This window comes from Mixophyes fleayi, chromosome 5, assembly GCF_038048845.1.
Source record: "Mixophyes fleayi isolate aMixFle1 chromosome 5, aMixFle1.hap1, whole genome shotgun sequence".
Classification (NCBI taxonomy): Eukaryota; Metazoa; Chordata; class Amphibia; order Anura; family Limnodynastidae; genus Mixophyes; species Mixophyes fleayi.
Window position 1 is genome coordinate 230,464,539 of NC_134406.1, and position 23,592 is coordinate 230,488,130.

Genomic DNA, 23,592 nt, shown 5'->3' on the forward strand with positions numbered 1-23,592 from the left:
TACATGGTTATTTTAGTATAATGTTGAGCTCTCTTGTAGGTGTTCTTAAGGGATGTATATGCTACATTCTCATGAACACTTGTCTTCTTGCCCCCAATGAGGAGGCGACATGTACACTAACTATGTGTTTAGAATGATCAGAAATTGTTCCCTCTAAATTATGGCCACAAGGGGCATTTTCATATAGCATAGGACTTAACAAAAGGGCAAAATGAACAGAGAGCAATAAAATACAGACACAAAGAAAATTAAGACAAATGCTATTGTCCAACACAGGGGTCAGTAATAATATCAGAAAAATATAAATTAAAGTGACATTATATACATATTGGTTAGATACAAGGATACAGAGTCTAAACACAATGATTTATCAAATATTTTTATTTTATCATCCTGGAAACAAAGTGTACTGCGCATGAAATTGAGCAACATTGTAATAAACAGATGCAGAACTATACTCTGCAGGCAATCCTAATGTTCTAGTCAGCCTGGAGACCGATTGCTTTGTGATTAATCAGGTTGAATGATTAGACTTGACCAAGACCATCTATTGTATGATGATAATACATGCCTTATAGCTTCTACTTGAAAAATATGTTCATGCATGTTTGACAGTTACATATAGTAAGGTATGTAGTGTACAACATAAAGGCAAACGTACAAAAATGATGCATAAAGCCATTAAACAAGTCACTACAAAGGGTCAAGAGAAGGTGGTTATGAAAGTGTTTCAATATGGACTTGGGAAAAAAATAAATACAATTATAAGCAAGTAAGAGGTGTTCAACCAGTACATATCAGTATCATTAGAAACAGTTATTTCTATCACGTTTCTTCATGTGTTAAAACTTTGCATGTGTTGAGGAGCCATGTATAGCCAAGGTTGTTCACTAATTATCCCAACATATTCCATGTATTAAGTGGCCTTAAAATTGCTTAGACTTTTCATCCATTTGAAATATTTTCTGTGCCGTATTTGAAACATAACCAACAGCGATCTCAGCTACTCCCCTATTTATGTTCCTTTCCGAACACATACAGGCGGCTATTCAATTAGCAAGGTGCCGTACTAGCTGTGTGCGCATTACAATAATGAAAACTTTTCTCTTGAAATGAATGAGAGAAAACAAATACCAAAGCATCATGCAGAAACATACTGTGTGATGCTACTGCTGCACCTCGCTGCTACCTGAAACAGCCCTTCATGCCAATAATTAATGAGGTCACGGTAAACCTCCTAGGGTGACCTACAACTTGTTTGTGTGATTTATAGTTTAACAGCTAAAAAAGTTGTCAAAATGTCATGTATGGTACTATCCAGAATTAGAGAGTATACCACAGTCCAATGTGGATAGGGGGGCTCTGTATTTTTAGATTATATAAAACAACATCAATCTGGAAGTTATTTTCAGGGCAATTTTCAGCTCAAGAGATCCAACTGTAGTGATGAGAGCAAAGAGGTTATAATTTAAACCCTCTAGTCTGGATTAAAATGCCCCCACACACAGAGAGCACTCTGAGCTGCCCATTTGGTCATTCTAGATCAAACTTGCGCCAAATCACTTGTGCATTGTTCCAAAATGACCCAGCAATCCCAACTAATGCCGGACCGGATGCATCAAACATCGCTTTCCATTTGAAAGAATTGTACTATGCAGACCCATAGATCAATAAAATATTACCCAATTGGCACATAACGATTTGCTGGGTGCTTGGGTTGTGTGTCTGGTAGCCTTTAGAATGTCACAGTTCCTGTAACTATAGTTTACTTGCCATGAAAATTACCTAAAAAGTTATATTTCACATTAAAATCTAACATTTTTCAGATGATAATGTCCAATATGGCTGCCATGAACTTTAAATAAGAAATCTAGCTATCCACATAGAACCATACACATCAAGAATAATACCATTACAGCTAGTTCATTCAATAACTTGTTTTGGTATTTTGAGAAAGTTTTAGTGAAGCATTGTGATATACGGTACTGGTTGATCCCTTCTTACTGTATTGGGAACGTGTGAATATTGTTACAATCTTTGTACAGTGCATATTATGCTCTTTTATTCCATCTCAGTAGCAGCAAGCCGATTCTGCTGTCATGTATAGCAGCACATCTTGAAAGTGGAGAGGAACTTCGATCTATAAATAAAACAAACCCCAGACACTACAGTACAGCACTATTTACCAGTTAGTAAATAAGTTGCCATGCGCACCATTATGCTACACAATACATCCTCTACATTTCAAGCAAAACATTCCTTCAAAACAAAGAGAGAGAAATAAATAATAAGTGCAAATACCTAAAAATAGGCATAAAAAGCAACTGTTGTCACCTGTTTTAGACGTGCAAAGCTTAGAGCAAGAGCAACTGCAATAAATGTCTCTGCCATATTGTTATCTAGAATTGGTAGGAGACCGTGCATTGCAATCTGAAAAGACTGAGCAATTACATCAGTATGGTGTCCTATGTCCTTGAAAGATGTAGCCGATTGCTTCCGTTTACATGATTCATAATATAGTGCAACATGTCGTATTGCTCTCATGTGCGTTGCGCTCAGTTATAGTACTAGCCACACAGATCTGGATGTTACATAATGTATGACTGTGAAGGGTATCTGTCAGCGTTCTGTCCGAATGACCACCATTTCGGTTTCCACATATACATTGTAAGGGTCAGTAAAATCTAAAATACAAATTGGATTACATAAAAGCTAATAATAACACAGAGTCCTAGCTATATAAAGCTGGCCACAAACAGACTGACCTTACCGCTCATTCCAAGCGCTGACCGACGAGATCCCTTTCCGACTGGCAACATCCACTCAGTGTTCGGATCTTACAGTCAGAACATGACCAACAACAGAGATCTGCTGACTGCACTTAGGTATATGCTCTATATTGATCCAAGCAGGTTGTATCAGAGTCTTCTTGGGCATTACACGTTTTTACCCCACAAACATGGCGGTACTGGGCTAATATGTAAATATGGACACATGTGGCCAGCAACGTCTTATCAGAACTAGAGAGCTTGGAGAAAGTTATGACCGTGAGGGGGTAAAGCTATTTTCCTCGCTACAGCACAGCTGCGGCCAGTAATACTATTAATGGACAGTGCAACCAGCCTCTTTATCTAAATTATAACAGAACAGCTTGTACCAAGATGAATAGCAAATACAAATAAATATTAATCAACTGATATCAACATATGGGGACTTTTCTTTGTGATTATTAATATATTTTATGTAAGCCAACTTGTATTTCGGTGGAGTTGTTCTTTAAAATAAAATAAATGAAGGGTAAACGTCAGCAACTGCTACAAAACAGGAAACCATTTGGCTTCTATAAAACCTACATATACATTTAAAAACACAGACTTGGACTTGCAAGCATCAAATAAATAAAAAGATCCCAAGGAACAAATGTTTCCTTGTTCCTATGCTCTGTACATTACATTCAAACATAGTATAATTCTCAGCTTGAGAACTAAAATACTGATAAATTCTAATTAGGAAAACTTAATTCTGCATTTCGCCTACCTCTGCATGAAGTACCTCTTGTATATAAATATATAACACTGTAGCTCATTCATGTGTTACTATGCAGCATACCAAAGCCTAGTAGTGAAACTTCCTGTGCACACAAACATCTACAGTATAAACATATGTCCTGGAAGCTTCAGCAAGATACACGTCCTGCACGGGCCTATTAGGAAAACACCATATGTAACTAGAAGTATCTAAAAAGTATAGTAACCAAATTAAAGAGACGGGTTTAAGAAACATGAACTGGCTGTCATCAGTTCTACCCTACACTTACCATTATGTCCTTTTAATTACACTAATAAAAAATATATATCTATAATGTTTCATTTTCATACTATAAAAGCCTGCAAAAAAGATATTTCTAAAGAACAGGTCACATTTGTTGTCTGACTTGTACTACAGTCTAGAGGTGGAAGGTAGATATGCTTTACATATAAAAATACAGGAGACATTTTAAAAATCAACCCCCACCCCTAAAAAACAAAAAAAACAACCTGATGTTACAAGAGTCACCAGGCAAGCGATGGACAAAATCCCCACTCCCCCAAAAAGTAGAACCAAGAGAGTCTGATCCCCAGGATAGTGGCCTGGTTGTCAATGCAGCCGATTGGAAAAGACATCACTGAAACTGACCGCATTCAATGCAGCATGTGTACTGTCAGACCAGCAGAAATCCAGAGATCCCAGGAAACAGACCCTTTCTGTTATACTAGCTGCAGCAAGAGGTTTTATCCACACTACAGAATGAATATATGCAAAATCACCCTGGTTATTAAAAACACAAAGTAAAAAAAACAAACAAAAAAAAGAAAACATTTCAGACCTTCATGCTACGAGTTATGAGTCAGTGGGTAATGGTTCTAAGGCAGTGACAAATGGCTGCTGTTATAACTTGTATATTCTTCAGGAGAGCCAGAGAAGCATGATAACTAGTAACATTAAATATTACTTAGAAGTAAAGCAATGCTACCTTTTGAACATTCATGCATAATGGGAGGCTGCAAAACAAAGTATTTTTGTACCAACAGTTCTAAAAAAAAAAAAAAGTCTTATTTTTAGTGCATGTAAAAAGAGGCAAATTGATTCACCAGCTGAATATCCAACATTCATAAGACTAGGGATCTGGGTGTAGAGCTGGCAGATGCTTTGTACATATCGAGATAACGTCTTGCCTGCTCAGTCATGATTAACTGGTCTTCAGTCTTTCCAAACACAACTGCTTCCCATTCACGCATCGACTGGATAGAAGAAGAAAAAAAAGGAGACGACATTCCTATTTGTATATTAACAAAACAAAGTAAAAAAAACAAAGTATACAAAAAAAATAAAATAAAAAAAAATATGATTCTATGGCAAGGAGATCAATCAGAAATGCTTTTCTATATTGTTGGGAGAAACCATGATGAGGTCCCGGAAATCACCGCCTGCAGTAGCCAATTAATGAAACATCTGCCTTAAGATCATTTGTCCAAAACCACCTCCACTAAGATATCTGACCGAACTTTATGGAAGTTTCTGAAAAACGAACCAAAGACCACATTGCAGGCTGCTCAGCAGTGGCCTGTTAGTGAGATCCCATGAAGTTCTTTAAAGCACCATATAAGTAATGAGACAGAAGGAAACCGGCTTCTCTTGGGCTTATGCTCAAAAAGGAATGTCCAAAGGGTATAGGTTGTGCAGGTTCTTCTAGATCCATCATGGATACAAACAAGACTTAATCTCTAACACAAGATACAGAACTCAGCATATTGATAACTCTTGTCCAACCTTACAAAAACTTCCCGAATCCTACCTTGGAATACTTAGACAAGGTATTAAGAACAAACCTCCATCAAATAAGGGGATCTGAGTGCCTGTAATCTATCAATCTTAGTAGACTGTTTGTGTCTGGTGTATGGGAGGTATCGGACACCATAGGTAAAGAGGTATAATGTGCAAGACACAGAAAGCCCAGCTGAGGTCAGGTCATTAAATAATGCCCCTATAATGGACTTCAGCAGAGAAAGGGTCACATAAGAATCTACATAAAAACCTCAAGATACCTGAGCAGGTCTTTCCATTTTGATGTTTAAGTCAAGATTGGGTTTCTTTCTTGGTAGTACATTATTAATGTGGTTTTCAGCACTAGTGTTGCAGTTCCAGTCTTCCCTCTGAACCAATGGTGCCGTTAAAGATGTAGACAGACTATTTTCAGTCAATCTTTCATGTTCATTCTTTGAAAGAAAAAAAATAAAATGAACTGGTTTAACAAATGGTCAGTTTTTCAAGGCAAGATGAGCCACAAACTTGTATTCGTCAACCATAAGTGTCATTATTGTACACATTACTGAATTTAAAGGGAATCCGGTTTCCAGACTGTTGGAACATTGACAGGTCAGTGGTGGGACATACAGACCAACAACCTCCATTATACCAACATTTCTGCAGTTTAGCTGGTGGAAAACACCAGGTTGACCCCTTGGATAGGGGGACAGCATGGTGAAAGTTTAAATTAAGGCTTTATATTTACTGTATTAATTCAATTCCGTTTCCAATTAAATTATCCTCTTCGCTATGTTGAAAGCCCTCATTGGTGCCGATAGACTCACAACACACAAACACATACAAACATAAAAAGTGCCCATTTGCCACATATCTACCTGCAAATCATGAACATCGTCTTCTGATAATAGCTGGGTGCCCAGATCTTCTTTATCCCACGCATCAAGAATCAAAGACTTTCTGACTTTCTTAAAGGCTGACCTTCGCTAAAGAGTGGTAATGTTTAAAGTAAGAGTCATGTTTTTTTTTAAAAAAGTTTTGACAAAATTCTAAAAGGACCATTTAATAAACCACTAATATGTTACCTGTTTTTCCACTTTATAAATGGGTTCATCTTCCTCTTTAATGAATATATCTTTCCCCGTTTCTTGTTTTAGTACCTCTCGGATATCTTCTTCAAGGTAAGCAAGAGGCTGTGACTGAAATGTAAGTAAACTCAATTTTAGTTAAGAAATAATTTTATCATAGCACCTTCAGAAGGACTTAAAGGTAGAATGAATTCCAACAAAGATGCGGGGTTTCAAAGCTTTAGGTAGAAATTTACATGCAACAATAGACAGCTTTACTTAGTATGGAATGATGGTTAATTGTGCAATTCCCATCTATTCTTAAACTTGATCCAGTAAAAAAAAAAGTTCCACTGCCACCCCATTGGCATCATATTTGGATATCTAACAAAGGCCACTGAATGGCCAGGAATGTCCTGGGTTGGAGAATGGCCAGGACTTCATCAATTGCCAAGATTGGATAGCAAAAAATCCATCACTCAAACATCAGGAAGAACAGGATTATGAATTGCCCAGACAAAACATATGGATGATGACGACTCACACGCACAGATTGCAGTCAACAGCAGAATACATTTTCAGTCCAATCTGATCAAAATCAAAGCTGGCAGAATGACCTCTATTACCAAATTAACCTACCAGATTTGACCTTAAGTGGACAGCTTAAATCTGTAATCAGTGATCAAATTTCTCAAAGAGGTAAGAGCCGGGACCCACCTGTGCTGCCAATGAAGTGGCTTCCAGAACAGGGTAGCTAGTTCGTGATCATGTCTCATGACTAAAAGCGCCGCAGTGCTGTATGCGACTGACAATCTGGCAGGGAATCAGAGTGCAACTGTTTAATTCCGATTCGCTACCAGACTGTGCCTCGACAGTGCTCCCCCACCCCCAATAAGAGACCAGGCCCGAGCATGTAATGCCTGCAGCCAGGACAGACTAAATGCCAGGATGTATTTCTAGCCAACGGTCATACATAAAGTGAGGAGACTAGACGATCCAATCTGTCATTATATAAATATAAAATCAGAAAAAAACAACTGCATTGCAAAAATCTGTACAGATTAGTATTAAAGGACAACTGACCCCCCCCCCCCCCCCTTCCCACCAAAAAAAAAACATTTTACTTAGGTTTCCTTTATAGTTGAAGTGAAAAATTGTAAATCCTCATTATAATGTTAATTATCACAATATATATATATTTGCAGATGATCCTAGTAGAAAGAGATCTGTATACATACCACAACTTTTAAAGGTCCATACTTTTTCTCCTGGGCAGCAAGTGCATTTTTGAAAGGGGTTGGGGTTCTAGGTGTCGTTCCCAATAACGTCCTACGTATTGTGGGAGTTCTAAATCTGTACGGGGAAAAAATAAATAAATAAATAAATAAATAAATATATATATATATATATATACACTGACAATTTTACACAGAAGTGTGGTTGACACCAGTTCTCCTACAAACTGGTTAGTAGCCTCACCACTATTGTAAGTAGCTGCTCTGTGCTATTTGGGACCTGTTCACTATCTAAATCAGTCTGACTTCTTGCTTGCCTCCATTCTCCTCCTCACATGACACGTCACATAATGCTCTGCCCTCACTAACACAAATAGCTGTTGGATAGGCCACTGCATCTCACAAAGATAACCTGATGATGTGATTGGCCTACAGGTTGTTTTATGCCAATCCACTTCAGTTTGAAAGTCTGGGCTTTTCATCTCTCACTTATTTAATATTCACTTTGTCAGAGCTGGTCAGGCTGCCATAACTATGGTTAGTTTTTAGTTTGTTTAAACAACGTTGTTACATAGTACAAAACTGTAGTATTGCAGAGAAACTGAAAAAGTATGTTTTTCCAACCATAAGACAAAGGAAACGCCAATAACAACATTTGAAATTATTGTCTTAATCAAATAGGGGCATAGGAGAAAAATAAATAAAACACAGAATACATCTTTAAAGCCAGGACCTGGGGGTAAATGTATTAACATGCGGGTTCTTCAACACCCGCGAGTTCAGCGTCTTCGGCGATCAAATTTAAAGCGGCGCTGCATTGTAAAGGGAAACTTCCCTTTACAATGCAGCGCCGCTTTAAATTTAATCGCCGAAGATGCTGAACTTGCGGGTGTTGAAGAACCCGCATGTTAATACATTTACCCCCAGGATTAAGACAGTAATATCAGATTTGAGAATTACTGTTCACTTTAAAATTAATGGATTACTCTGCTTTTAATAAAGTTACCATTGTCTCTCAGGTTAGAAGTGACGGCATGAGAAATGTAATGGGAATGTAAGTGATTGGAATAGAAGTGTTACAATGAAAGCAGAAGTAGTGGCAGTATGACATAGCACTGTATAAACCGCCCCCCCTTCCACCACTGCATGGTCTACTAATTACATATACAAATTTGGAAAAACAGATCATAAAATCACTTTGTAAGCTAGTTGCACAATAGGTTTGCAGATAGTCGTGGTCAGTTACAGCAATATTCAATGAGAAAACTTGGAAATTGCCTCTTCTCTTGGAAAAACCCCAGTCCACGATGTATACACCATATCCTCCCCCAACATGAACCACAAACCAAGCATGTTCTAGAGCGACACACACAAAACACGGATACCAACCCCATATTCTCTTTTTCCTCTTTTGCGGCCATATGTTTCCGCAGGGGAGTTGTTAGAGCCTTCTGCCCACATATTGGAGTGGAAGTGTAGGAAGGATTCTCAATATTGAACTGTTCTTGGACATTTCCAGAACAAGTGTTGAAAAACTTGAAAGAAAGGAGGGGATTTCAGTTACGCATCAATCTCTAAACCATAATCCAATAGAAGGACAATGCATATTTATCATACAATATGATCCAGCCTGGTCACATAACTTCTTGTATGCTGAAATTCCAATTAGATCAGGACTATAATCTAGATTAGACAGAGTAATACGGTCCACGGAGGAGACAAAAGCCTCTACAATATCTTTATATAGATTAATTTTACCCATCCAATGTGGAAGTTTTTAGCCTGCCAGTCCTGGTGGGTGGGGTCTGTGTATTCAGCACATGTGGATCAGACACAAGTGTTTCTAGGTCACATGACCACAATAGGCCAATGCAATAGGACTATTTGAAAGTGTACCAATCACCTACAAACATCAGGGGCGGCTGAATCACTATTCAATTAGTGAATAGTGATGCTAGTAGTAAATAGGTCGCTGAAAACTCATGAATATTGCTTAGTTCATCCCAAAAACACACTCCATCCACTGTGTGTAGGCAACAGATCCACTTTTAAACAGGAAGTGGACAGTGAAGGAGATTTACTAACATGGTGCAAAATCACAGATATGCAGTAACCCATATCAACCAACAATAACCTTAATCAGTCCAGCGCATGGTATACTAAAGTGATGATCTGGTTTTTATGTTTGCACCTCGAAAGTGATAATTTTACAATCATACTGATCTACTTAGGGTGCTGGACAAGGTATTGGAGCAGTAAAAATGTTAATGTTCGTGTATTCATCAAAATATTTCTGTAGGGAAAGAGCGAGAGAACAATAAAAATGGCAGTCGCTTTATGTAACGGACTGACTGTGCTCTCCCACATGGTCGCCTTCCAGTCACAGCTCAAACTGAATGAAGGTAGTTCCTGAGAATCAGGTCAATAAGCAGCCAGCAGTGAAGTACAGTCAGGCACCATCTCACTTATAAATAACTATTACAGTAATTAGAGAGCAATACATGTACTATACCAACCTGTGAGGGGGAAAAGGGAAGTGGTTTTACTGGAGTAATTTTAAGGAGGGTATTGTTGGAACCAAATACTTCATTCCCTTTAGTAACAGCTGATTGTCTGATGGGCACTTTTTTCTTCCTCAGAATAGTCGGAGGTGTGCTAAACTTTGACACAATGGGGGATGCAAACAGCACTTTACTGTCCTCATTAAGAGAGTCTGGGTCAAGTAGCTCCAAGCTGCAGTTTAGTGGACAATTCTGTGGACAATCCTGTAAACCTTCTTGCTGAGCTGGAATTAGTTCCACTGGGATCACTTTGGTTGGAGTAGCCTCAATGGAAGCCTCAAAGCTAGGAACATCACTCCATGTCGTAGGGTCCTATTTGGTGGACAATTATTTCAATACAATTATCAGCACATCCAGAACAAGCAAGACATTATATGCACCAATATACAAGCGGCTCTAGTATTGACATAGATGGAGAGGCAGTTCAACAAATAAAGATAGAAAATAACATGCAAACTGTGGATATGTACACAAGTGTCTACACGTCCACAGAGCCTCTTCATGGGCGCTAGACCACCTTAGGCCTTTGGAAGCACCCCCGTTGATGAATCTGAAAAAGGCGCCTGCTGCAAAAATAGGCCCATGACACCATAAAAGAGCATTTACACTGCAGTCATCCACCTTCACTGTGTGATAAATACATCGATAACATAATAGCCCTTCTGCAACTGCATACAATTTGCACTGTTACAGGAAACACTTAAAAACCGCATTACATACAAATTAGTGTTTTCCTCTGCCCCCAATTTATTGGGGTAGGTGAACTGTAAGGGCGCTCACCCTCTAACTAGGGAATTGTGGGTTGCATTAACTTTTATTTATCATATAAAGCAATTTACATACATATCTAGACAACCTCCAACAATAATTTTCAAGAAACCAGTGCCTAAAAACCTCAAATTAGGGGGAGACTATACAGGGATAATACAAAGAAAAATAAAATATGCAGATGCTGATTGCATTTAACTTGATCTTTACTACTCACTGTCCCAATTAGATCCAACGTTTCAGAAAATTCTGGGATAGTCTGCAGAGAGGACATTACAGCAATGGGTTCCACAGCCAAAATCTTGCTTGGAGAGATCAGCTGACCAGTCATGTTCTTTGTGTCATCCATACTGTAGAAGTCACTGGTCCGTTCCTCTAAACTGTTTAGTGTATTGGACATGCTATCATCCATAAGAAAGCTTTCAGACCAGCTTGATAAGCTCCCAGTCTGCAGAGATAGAAATAGCCATGGATAGAACACTTGAGCATAGTTCAATTCAATGTTTTATTTTTAATTAGTTTAATCGAGTGGGACAAAATGGGAAATACTTTGATACACACTGTCCAGGCATGTTCTAATACATGAAACATTAGAATAATACTTGACATTTCATTGCCTTATTAAAAAAATAAAAATGTAAAAAATGTTTAGTAAATGCTGACTGGTAAATGCTTGCAGAACCTGAAGCAATATTATGCACCTGGAATAAACGCTTCTTTTACTGATCATTTAGAAACAAGTTCAAATATTTCATACTGCAGGGCTTAGTGCATATTTTGCAAGCAATAAAGCAAGCAAGGAGGTGGGAACACTGAGGCTTAGTGACAGCAAGTAAACGGTCCTATGCCAATACCGGGCAGAACAAACCATCAAGCATATTTTTCCACTACTTGATGAGATAATGCAATCCATATTTTACATCTTCAATGGCCATGTAGGAGAGCATAAAAAGGAGTAACTTAGTACGTGGGCAAAACCATGTTGCATTGGATAGGGAGGTCAAAATAAAATGTGGGGATAGATTTATAGTTGGGGTAGGGCATGTCCTAGATCAACTTTAAATTTCAGTGTATAATTAAAGTTATCATGTACTTGTTTGCTACACGAAAAAACAGCCAGTATATAACCTCTGTCCAAAATAATAAACACATTTGCACCCCTTCTACTGTAACATGGTTTGTCCAGGAGCAAACTTACTACTTTTTTTTGCTTTGCTCTCCTTAATGACTCAGGCCCTATGTATCTCGGGTGCGTTATTGTAAATACATGCAAACCTTAACATGCTTCGTGTTTGTTTGCTTTTTTTCTTATTAATCAATCAAAAGGTTTAGTAGAAAATCTATTTGGCCACAAATGAGGTTTTATTTATAATATTGGTAGAACGCATAACCTCGTCATTAGCTGGGATTTAAGGATAAAATACAGATTATTCATGTTAACCAAAACAGCATTTTGTTGTATTTACTTAGAATGATTGATGATGTGTAAATTAGGTGCAATATTTTCATCTTTGGTGGCCACATTCTAAACAGTGAAGTTTGTCCAGTTTTAATTTCAGCAATGCTGTCAGTAGTGCAGTGTGTCTAAGTAAAGGAAGAGACTGATCTACCTGGTCTGTGGCCATGTACACCAGAGCAGATGCTGCATGTACCCTAGCCAGCTTGGGCAGATTACCCTGATCAGAGACAATTAGAAGTCAGGATTTAGTGGATAAAGGTGTTTGTAGTTAGGAAAAGAAAAAATTAAAACGTTCTATTACTGTAGTAACGGTAATAATGCACAGCTATTACCGTAGTAACAGTAATAGTGTGTGGGGAACGATCTAAATAACAATGCGGGGAATTGCATCTGCCACCATAGAATTGGTTTGTAGGGCTAGCCAACTAAAGAGCCCAATAGACACTTCCTTATTTCAGGCAGTGCTTGCAGAATAAATATTTCTCCAAGCCTGTAAATTACTTTATTTATAAATAAATAAATAAAAAATAAAAAAGGGAAGGAAGGAAGGGAATTACCTAAAGCCATTCCCCCATTAAGGGGCATATTCAATTAGCTTTTTGATTCGCGGTAACGCGCCGGAACAGCCGCAAAACGTAATACACGGTACCGCAATAACGTGGATTTTCGTTCGCAGCCCATAGGGTTGCGAACGAAAATCCGCGTTAATGCGGTACCGTAATACCCGCAAGAACGCGCACTTTTCGCGGCAACGCGCGTTACCGCGAATCCAAAAGCTAATTGAATATGCCCCTAAGTGCCTGTTCCCCATTCACTCTCCTCTTCACATGATAATAGGTCGAATGTATTTACATCCCTTATCAAAATGTTCATGCATAATACTTAGGAACTTAATGATGAACATCTCAGAAATAATGCACATTTTATGTATGTGGTAGTTGTTTAAACTCTGGAGGCGAACCAAGTACTGATTACGGTATTAAAATAATGCTATTTGAATAAACATCTAGGGGTAAATGTATCAAGCTGAGAGTTTTTCGGCGGGTTTGAAAAGCCAATCAGATTCTAGCTATCATTTATTTAGTACATTCTACAAAATGATAGCTAGAATCTGATTGGTTGCTATAGGCAACATCTCCACTTTTCAAGCCCGCCGAAAAAATCTCAGTTTGATACATTTAACCCCTAGACACACCATCTAACCATGCCAGTCTCTAGACATATACACCCACTGTTACAAGGTCACACCCATTATTTTCAAGGCAACCATCTGCACTTCAATATCCCCCCTGCCCTCCCCTCTGCAGATGGTATGAGCTCTGGTCCTGATTTGAGGAGGGCGGGGGGGGCAAATTAAAGCTAAAATGTCTTTAAGCATTTAGAGAATAAGCAGCAAGCAAAATAGAGAGAAATATAGATCCAGGGTCACACAGCATTCTTACAGATGACACTCTCTTTCTTCTGACTTCATTCTCAGCTGACATAAGCAGTAATTCAAGTTCCTTTATCCGTTTTTCCTTATCAGGGTCATCCTCATCAACAAAGGGCTGCTGAGAGAGGCATGTAAGAGAATCGGAGAAGAGGGGAAACAATCAAGAAGACAGACAGAAGAGGTCCTACATAGTAGTAGTATAGGAAAGCACAGCTAAAGGGGGACCATTCAATTATACTAGAAGAATGTTAGGTAATCGAACATAAAATCTGGATATGGAGGTTAATTAAATCAAGTACAAAGCTACAACACTATTAGAGGACTGCAGAATATTGGGGGGGGGGAAATAGTCAAATAGATATAAATGCCTGACTATATATACACCATAATATCTTTAATGTATTGAAGACACCACAGCACTGCGTGTACCCACGTTAGGATGGCAGAATACGTACAAGAAACAGTCTATTTCTATTTTAAGTATTTTAACTATTGACGGTTATGAACATTACCTGAATGAAAGCAAAAGAATTCTGGATGTTTTCTATGCAGCTGTCATCGAGAGACATATAATGGTATCCTGGAATCTGAGGGCAGAGAACAAACAAGGTTACTTTCACACACACAAGACAATAATCCATTAAGCAAACAAAGAACCAACTGTTCTAACACACAGATGTGTGATGTAACTGCCCTGAAACCTGGATCTTGTTTACGATGATCTATTCTCATTTATCCTGCATGGTAACAGCTATGTTTTCTACAATATCAGGTATCCAAGGCAGCTAGGATCTGCTGCTGATCTCAACGGTTGCACCTTTAAGTTATGTCTGCAAGTCCTACATTTTCTCCCGCCATGGTAAGTTAAAATGGCTAAGCCATGGGAAAAGGACTTCTATAAAGAGAGGAATGTAGTAAGCACAAATCCTTTATGACAATATTAAATACACTTTAGACAGGAAATTGAACCATGGAAGCCACAGCCAACCAGTGTACAGACAGAAAGAGTGTGTGTGGGAGGGATGGAGTTCAGGGGATTTAGGAAAACTGAGCTACAGGTAATCTTGTATAATTGTTGGTGTTGCATGTAGCAAACAGACTGACACTTTTCTAGTTCAGGATAAAGGATGAAAGCAAAACATCTAAATAAAACTCTCCAGAAATACTGTATTCTGTGTGCAGCCTCCCCCCATTTCTCTTGCCTCATATACTCGCCTCACTTTAAAACCTCTCTCCTGCCAGATGTTCCTCCAGCTGCTCCTATTCACCTTTAAAATAAGCTGTCAAGCCAATTAATTTTATCCCCAACTATACCTTTCACTGGGTAGTTTCCAATAGATTACACAGGGCTGCAAAGTGGCCTCTGTCAGGATACCCAAACTTTTGTCAAGTCGTTAAATCTAGTTTTGGTTTTGTAAAACATATTTGGATACATAGAAAGTAAAGGAGCTTAAAACTAAGCACTGAAATACTGTGAAGGAGACGTAAAAAGACAGAGAAGGAAACAATGAAGAACAGCTGGAGCGTGAACAGGAATAGGGAAAGTCATGTCAAATAGGACAAAAGATTATTGAATGAAAAGTGGGTGGTCAATGCGTCAAAGCAATGGAGGCACTAAGGAGAATTATGAGGAAACGCTGCTAGATTAATCTAGGGGGAGATGTACTGATTAGATGGGTAGGAACATGGAGAGAGAGATTATTTATATATATATATATATATATACATACATACATACATACATACATACATATATACACACATACACACACACACATATAGTAAAAAAAAAAACACAAGTAGATCTGAGACAGACAGTCTCTAGGGAACAAAAGTAGAGATGGAGCAGCTGAACAAAGCGGGGGCTTCTTCAGGATGACAGTGATCAATGCATCTATAATAGGTAAGTAATAAGTGATAGAGCACAATGCAATATGGAGATAAGAGGTCAAACAGTAAGAAATAAGATGCAAAAGGAGAGAACAGAAGTGACAGAATCATTCTGTATTCACTGTAAACTGATTACTAGTGAATTATTAGGAATATTGGTTCAGTTCACAAAGTGGATTCCTCCATTATATGTTGGTGAAAGCTTAGTAAGTTGGGGACTTGGTGTAAGAGGATGAATATATGGAATAAGACATTTACTTGAGCTTGAACTGGTAGACAGAACTGGTTCTGTGCCTGCAAATGAACAAGTGTAGCACAAGCTTTATGATGGAGCTTAGAGATTTGTTCAGCCTCGTTCACATCCTGCAGATATCCCTCCTGCTCCACTTTTCTCTTCATGGTAGAATTCCAATGATTTTTTATGGAATTATCAGTCCTATAAGAAACGAATGCATACAAATATTACATTACAGGTATTACACTTTAATCGTGTATGTCAAATATAAACAGGTAATTAAGGTAATAAAGCAAGTGACACCTAGGTAGTACTAATTAAAATTATGAAAGGACCAGGAAAATCGTACATATATTATATATTTATGCACAATATATATCTCTATAGCTTGCTCTTTCTATACATTCATACACACCCCCTATCCAATTCTAGCATTCAATCCTTAACAGTTGTATCCCATGCAGAAAACAAATATACAGTCTTTTCCTTTAAAAGCTTGGACATAACTGAGGAAGATAAGTATTTAGGGCAGATATAAGCATTATACCTTCCTGGAAGTAGTTTAGCAATTTCAGCCCAGCGGTTTCCTAGTCGCTTATGAGCATCAAAAATTATGCGATCTTCTTCTTCCGTCCAGGAAGACTTTTTCACCTCTGGGTTCAAGTGATTGTGCCATCGCTCCCTGCACTGTTTCCCAATTCTCCCTTTCAAATGCTTTGCAATAAGTGACCATCTCTTCGGACCATATTTGTGTACCAATTCGATGACCTATTACCCAGCAGAAGACAATAAAAAGACTTACAAAGGCGTTAATCTCTTGTCATACATTAAGGTATTTTAGTAGTAAGTTTTTTTGGGGGGGGTTTTCGCTTGTATATAAAAAAATCAAAACAAAAAAAACAAAAAAAAACTCCTTAAAAGATATATATTTATTGTGCACTTTAAAAAATGTGTATACTGTAGATAATTTTATCTCTATAGTTCTCAACCACTATGCTATGAACTAGCTACTGTAGTACACTAATCTGTAGAAAGCATATGGCATTTATAAGTAAAGATTGTCCAGTTCTTTTCTTCCAACTGATCTCATTTGGAAATGTAACTACAAACAAAAGCAGAAGGAGATAGAGCTACAACAGTCAGACACAGAATTAAAAAACAAAACTATTTGCTGAAACAGACATTTTCAACAGAACTGAGGGGAAATAAAAATAAATAAGGGTACTGGTCTTTTGATAGTATCTTATGTCTCAGAGTCGTAAACATCAGCATCCAATATGTATGTTATTCTTGGAGATGGAAAGAAAGAACTTATACAAACATCATGGACTGAACACACAAAAAAAATCTGCTCAATAATTTGGTATTTAACAATTTACCAGACTCTATACCAAAAAGTTTGCACCCAGTTTCTTACTACTTAACATCCTTTATGATGGATGATACATCCTCAATCTGTGTCACTCGTACAGAAGAATTAGAAGCACTCAAATTACCCTTTGATCTTCCTCTTTGGTCCAAGGGCCCTTGATTAGTTCAGGGTTTAAAACTTTCTGCCATCGATGCTGACACTGAATATCTGAGCGGTTCTAAGTGGTGAAGAGACGGCTTTATTAGTGAAAAAGCAAAACTGTGTACACTAATGGAGACAGTGACTGAAATACACATGTACATTGTACAAAACTCTCATTACGGTTTTCACATGTTGAACCACAAACAATTTTAGCTAAAGGAAATCTCTACCCACCAGTGACATTACACAGTACAACCTCCGTCTTCCTACCTAGTACATGGATGGCGCACAGGGTATGTAAATGAGGGGCCCAGTGCACATAATCACTCTGGAAAAAGACAACCGCGTGCCTGGCTCCAGTATCAACAGTTGGGCCTCCATGGGCAGTGCACGTAGGGCAAGGGAGGGGTTGTGTGCACCAGGTGCTTGTTCCAGAGACGTTGTTGCGTGCCCACAAGGTGGGCAGAACACGATCCAGTTGGCATTTTCGTAAATGTCAGGTCCTTTTGTGCAAATTTTTGTTGGTGTAAAGCTGTGATTATTGTCGTCAACACCGGTTTGCGAGCCATTATTTCAGTTCTGCTCTCCTTAGTCAGGTCTGAGTTACATGATAATGTACAACCAACACTTGCTGTGGCATTCATACTGAATTACGCAGGTGTACAGGGGCAAACGCAGCATTTGCAGAGGGTGGTTTCCACACCAGTGGGCGTGACCAGCATGCATGGGGGCGTGGCTATAATTTTAGATAGTGCTTGGCTGCTCTCCAACTCTTCCTATCCCCATAATATACATGAGCAATGCTGCGTGCACTACTGTTAGGTGCATGCAGCTCTCCCTTTACAAGCAGAGACATGTGAAGCGGGGGCAGGGTCCAGCCACCTCAATAATACAGTGCTCCAGGCTTGGAGGGGGGTTTCCAGGCACTAAGAACCACCCCCCCTCGGTTTGCCTATGGGTGTATGTACCAACAGTAAAACAACTTATAAGGGCTCTACATTATACATGTCAGAATGTGCATCAGTAAAGTACAGTTCCAATACATTTGCGATTGGTGTTCACTGTTCACACATTATGTTTTAGATTTGACATAAGACTTACCATAAAATGGCAAGCGACCAAACTCCAATCATCTGTCCCATTCTGTTCAACCAGTTTCTTCAATCTGTCATCCTATTAAAAAAATTAAATTAGATTAAAACTAAAAATTGATGGAAATAAACAAACAACAAAAAGTAACAAAAAAGAAGAAGAAGTTACCTCATCTTTGGTCCATTTTACTCTATTCCAGATTTTCTTCAGACCTTTCGGAGCTGGAACCTCATAATCATGGTCTGCATATTGAAGATCATCATCTTCATCCTCACTGAGGAGACAGAGGATTTTAATCATCTAAAATACTTCATGTAAAGCGTTTCTGTTCTAGTCTCTATTACTATGGTAGCTAGATTGGATACTGACAAAAAGTACTTTAAATACATTTTGGAAGTTTACTTGCAAAAGCAAATGAATATTTACTATACCAGACACTTGCGCCCTACAATCCGTACATTATATTATAAAAACAACCACATTTATGGCAGGCTATTTATAGATCATGCTCTATACATATATACAGGATTGAATGCTAGTTTAAAAACAAAACACTTAAAATGCCCATAGCTGAAAGCCTATGTAAACCTGTTTATAGCCGAATAAGAAACATTTACACTCACAAGTTGCTTGCAGGGCAACAGTTAATACCTTCACAATTATGCAATACAAGCTCCTCTGGCACAACATGGGTTTGTCTAATAAAGAGTCACATTTTCCAGAGTGCATTCCTTTGCAATGCCATGAGCAGTAACTAAATTATAACAGCAACTTTTTTCAGATTTGAGAAGTTTTATTAGGAGAGAGACAGTGAGACAGAGGGAGACATGCAGAGAGACACAGAGACGTTTGTTCCATGAACAGGCTGGGAGGGGAAAAAGGTCATCATTTTGACAACTATTTTATTTTCTAACAGAGATGATAGAATGGATAGGTACAACCCAAAAAAAGGAATTACAATCCAACGCTTTTGAAGCTGGCAGAGGTGAATTAATTGAGTGACCAGGAAAAATTATTGAGTGACAAAGAACTTATCCAGCTTGTGCCCAGTCAAAGTCACCAAAATCATATCACACTAGTTAAACTAGTAACGACATTAACAGATCTACAGCGCGCACACATCCTGGAGCAAAACATGAATTATGCACAAGTAGGGTTACGTTACACTGGGGTTTCTGTGGCGTAGCTGTTAGATTTTGAAATCTAAAAAGGAAGTTCTTTATGATGGGTTAGTGAAAGTGTGGTTACAGAGTTCTACCACAACTAATCTGTATTAGAATGGGAAAACAAAAACCATTAGGCAAGGACTTAAAAAACAAAACAAAAACAAAAACAAAAAAAACAATCAGGACTTTTTACATGTGTTTATTTCTTGCATGCATTTAGAGTACAGCAAACAAACTTTCTACATGACTACTACCTATTAGAAAACATATTTTAGGAGCAACTAAAATTACAGAACTTCATAATAAAATATAAAGTTGGCATCAAAGTGTAGAAAACAGTTAAGCTGGCTGTATGAAGATATCATGATAAAGGAAATCAGTGTGAGGACTGGGTGGTCATTAATATTGTAGAAACTGCCACTATATTAGAGTTTAGTAATCCTTGTCCACGGTCAATTTAAAAATGAACAAAGCCATAAAAGCGACCACAGTGTACTGTTTAGAATGCAAACAAATTGGATATCACCATTACAAGTCTAAATCTCTACTACTAAGTGCCCTTTTCCTTAATATTTCGGTTTACAAAAGTACCATATGACGACTGATTAAGTTGCTAATGAAAGCAATGCAAATGGGATTTATATTACATTATATAAAGATCCCTGGACACAGGGATAAAATGTTACACTTATTAACATTATCAATAACTGTATCACATATATAACCACAAGCCTACCATATTGTATTTATATATACTTGCACTCAACATTAAATTATATATAATATGCAATATACTTAAAAAGGACATGAAAATCCTGCTAGCCAGACAAAAGTTTCTGCTTAGGCCTTACTGTGTGCCAAAATTTATATTCAAGTGGCATCTTAGTGCATCAAGCAGACTTTTAGATTAGTTCGGAACCAGACAGAGGTATTTGAAGGGCCTGTTGTTTATACAGAGGTCATAATAAAACTATTGGCCCAAGTACTCTGATGCTATTAGCCTGGCCTTTTTGCTATTACACAACTACTAACAAAAAACAAAGTTATAATAATATGAATGTTATCTCCTGTATTCTCTGTTATGTGTTATGCTTTAATTTGTTTATGGGTCTGTTAAAACATGTAATAGATTTATTATGTGTTGTTTCTTTGTTTGAAAGAATAAAAAAAAATGATGCTTTTAAAAACAAAACAAAACATATGTCCACCCCAGATTTAGACAGTGACTGATTATTGGAGACAATCAGTTCTGGGATCAAACAAATATTGAAGGGAAAAAAAAAAAAAAAGCCAACCACAATGACATATGGCATTTATCCCCCATTTTTAAACAGAATGTAAAAAACTAAAGGATTCAATGTTTTGATTCCAGAACACACTTTAGCAAAAAAAGAATTGTGGTCCCTTCATATTTAAGAAAGCAGAATAACCAGATATTAACAACACCAAATTTTAACAAAGATGTCAAGTAAGTAGTCAACATAAGCAAGCTACATATGCTTTACACATAATAAAAATAAAACACACACACACTAATGCAAGAAGATTCCAATAATAGCCACTCTAAGATAGTGAGGATCTAGGATAATTAATAAAGCCTGGCAGAAGTAGTATTACATTTTAGAAACTACAGAAAAACACCATCTGTACTGTAATAAAATGGTACAATTCTAGGTAATCTGGTGGCAGCATTTATTAATACAAAGCTTTCATTGTGCATGACACTGCCGCCAGTTCCATTTGATATCCCTTTGTTAATGCAATGACTCTTTGTAAATGTTAATGCAAGAAGAAGCAAAAGTTGCCATCACCATATTGTAGCACACTACAAACACCTTTGTCGTTTTTCCTATTAAGGCATTTTGTGCAAATGAGTATTATTTTGCTTTAAAACTTGTAAGAGCAGAGCACCTCTCTACAGCTGCTGAATTTACCCAAACACTGGGCTATAAAGCACCAAAATGAGGAACTTGACTGCTGTTTGACAAAATCACTAACCCTTTACACTAAACCGCAAAATGTAAAGCTGAGGTTTACCAGATGGTGACAACAGATGTTTAATCCACAACTTGTACTTTTAAATTACTTTCATTGTTATTAGGTAACATTCAAATCTCCGAAACACTCTGTGCCTACTTAGCCCACATATTTTACTTAAATGAACTGAGTAAAAGGTATGGTTTATAACATGCTATCTCCATCTCATGCACATGGATGAGCCAATGCAGAAAAAGATTTAGTTATCAGACAGCAGGTGACTAGGAAGATATATTGGTATAATAGCATGGCAACAAACTCACACATAGCGCAATAAATCTGCCATTATATCATAACATACCTGAGTACAAAATCATCAAATGTTCACAAATGTCATTAATGGACTGTATTGTATAACTATTCTAGAAATGTTTCCTGTAACACTGACCATGTTTACTTGTCAAACTTATCTAGCTTCTGCCATTGTTTATATACCACATTTAATACTGGCTAACACTAATAAAAGTGTTAACAATCATTTTAAGTTACTGTAGTTACACCAGGGCTTTCCCACACAATCCAAATATCCTAGGATCATTGCCTAATAATACGAAGTCCTTTACAACAAAAAGATATTAACGGATTTGCCGACATTAAATGAAAAAGAAAAAAAAAAATCAGTTTGCAGCATCTACAATTCATGAATCTAGTTCTAAATCACTTCACAATTTATAAATGATTTTGCATTCAGAGTTAAAAGCGTGTTAGGATGAATATTAAAAACTGGCATTATGAGACTGGAAAATAGATGGTCACAAGCAGGATTCAGATACCATCTTGAACCACTTTATAACAACTTGTGGCTGTCCATCTGGTGAGGCACTACAAGTGCCAGCATGCTCAGGTAGCAGGCATGCGGCAATTTGTAATTCTACAAAAGTTAGAAACATCCAAGCTGCCTGGTTATGCCATGGGCTGCTGGGATCAGGAGCTGTCAGTCTGTACCCCCTGTAATGAGCTTTACATTGCTGGGTCAGAGCAGACACTCCGAGCTGTCAGTCTCCCGTCATATACTTACCTCCCTCTCAGGCACATACCCTATGCCTGGCACTTATAATACAGATGTATACGGTATAACATCCAGATCTTACCTGCGAGATCTCGCAGCCATCCCGTACGATGTACAAAGGGGACCCAACTCAATAAACCGCGGCTATCCCAAACAGTTGCGCGACAGGTGCCCCGCAATGCACCGACCTCATGTCCGAGGCTCGTGTACCCCGTGACTCGTCCTCTCAGGGGTCCGCGGAGTAATAAATGACGCACTCTGCTAACGGCTCCAGCTCGATCTCCTACTGCCCCCAAGCCCGCTGCACGCCCCGGGCAGACACACACACGAGCTGTGCTGACATGGGGGCGGAGCTGGCCGGGCGGACAGAACCGAACAGGCCAATAGAAAACCGCGACGAAAGGGGCGGTACCAATGAGAACATGGGACAGGTTGAGACGATAATAAAAAGGGAGGAGCTTCTACGCTTGAATTCATTTTCTTTCCCGCGTTGCCTTTATCTGACCTGTGTGGATCAGAGGCGCGTTTGAATGTGCGCAGTGACAGCGTGGACAAGTGTTTCATTGGTGGTCGGGACTGCGTCAACTGACCGACATCGGAGTCGGGTTAAGTCTATTATGTCTTATAATGTTATTTCTGCCACACAGCTGGTGCTGTGAGAGTCATAGGAAGAGCGCGGGACCCCCACTTAATAATTGACTTGGCTGGATAAAGATCATGTGACTACAGGGAGACGGGGCGTGGTCGGCTGTCAAGTGTGAGGGGTGTGGCAGTGGGCGGGGCAGTGTGGTTTCAGCTGTCAGTGTCCACGTTCTGATATTCCT

General features: G+C 38.3%; 1 protein-coding gene across 2 annotated transcripts; it reads right to left on the reverse strand.

Annotated features, from left to right (window-relative positions):
- Positions 1–363: 363 nt before the first annotated feature.
- MYBL1 (MYB proto-oncogene like 1) lies at positions 364–23,119 on the reverse strand. Of its 2 annotated transcripts, XM_075213598.1 has the most exons (16): positions 22,851–23,119; positions 18,725–18,830; positions 18,566–18,637; positions 17,448–17,540; positions 16,499–16,719; positions 15,975–16,152; positions 14,339–14,413; positions 13,837–13,944; positions 11,153–11,383; positions 10,123–10,479; positions 8,996–9,141; positions 7,610–7,724; positions 6,390–6,503; positions 6,183–6,290; positions 5,586–5,756; positions 364–4,781 (listed from the first exon to the last, which is right to left on the reverse strand). In XM_075213598.1, exons 1-16 carry the CDS (start codon positions 22,868–22,870, stop codon positions 4,650–4,652), a joined length of 2,247 nt encoding a protein of 748 aa, XP_075069699.1. In that variant the 5' UTR covers positions 22,871–23,119; the 3' UTR covers positions 364–4,649. The 2 variants fall into 2 exon arrangements, with proteins under 2 accessions (XP_075069699.1, XP_075069700.1); XM_075213599.1 differs by lacking the exon at positions 13,837–13,944.
- Between the last annotated feature and the right edge of the window lie 473 nt (positions 23,120–23,592).

Excerpts from the sequence above, each read along its gene's own strand:
- MYBL1 (XM_075213598.1), bottom strand. The coding sequence starts at position 22,870 with ATGGCTGCGAGATCTCGCAG. Across the intron at positions 11,384-13,836 it reads GAAGAAAGAGAGTGTCATCT|ACTGGGAGCTTATCAAGCTG; the intron begins GTAAGAATGCTG and ends CTATCTCTGCAG. Across the intron at positions 10,480-11,152 it reads CGTTGGATCTAATTGGGACA|GACCCTACGACATGGAGTGA; the intron begins GTGAGTAGTAAA and ends TCCACCAAATAG.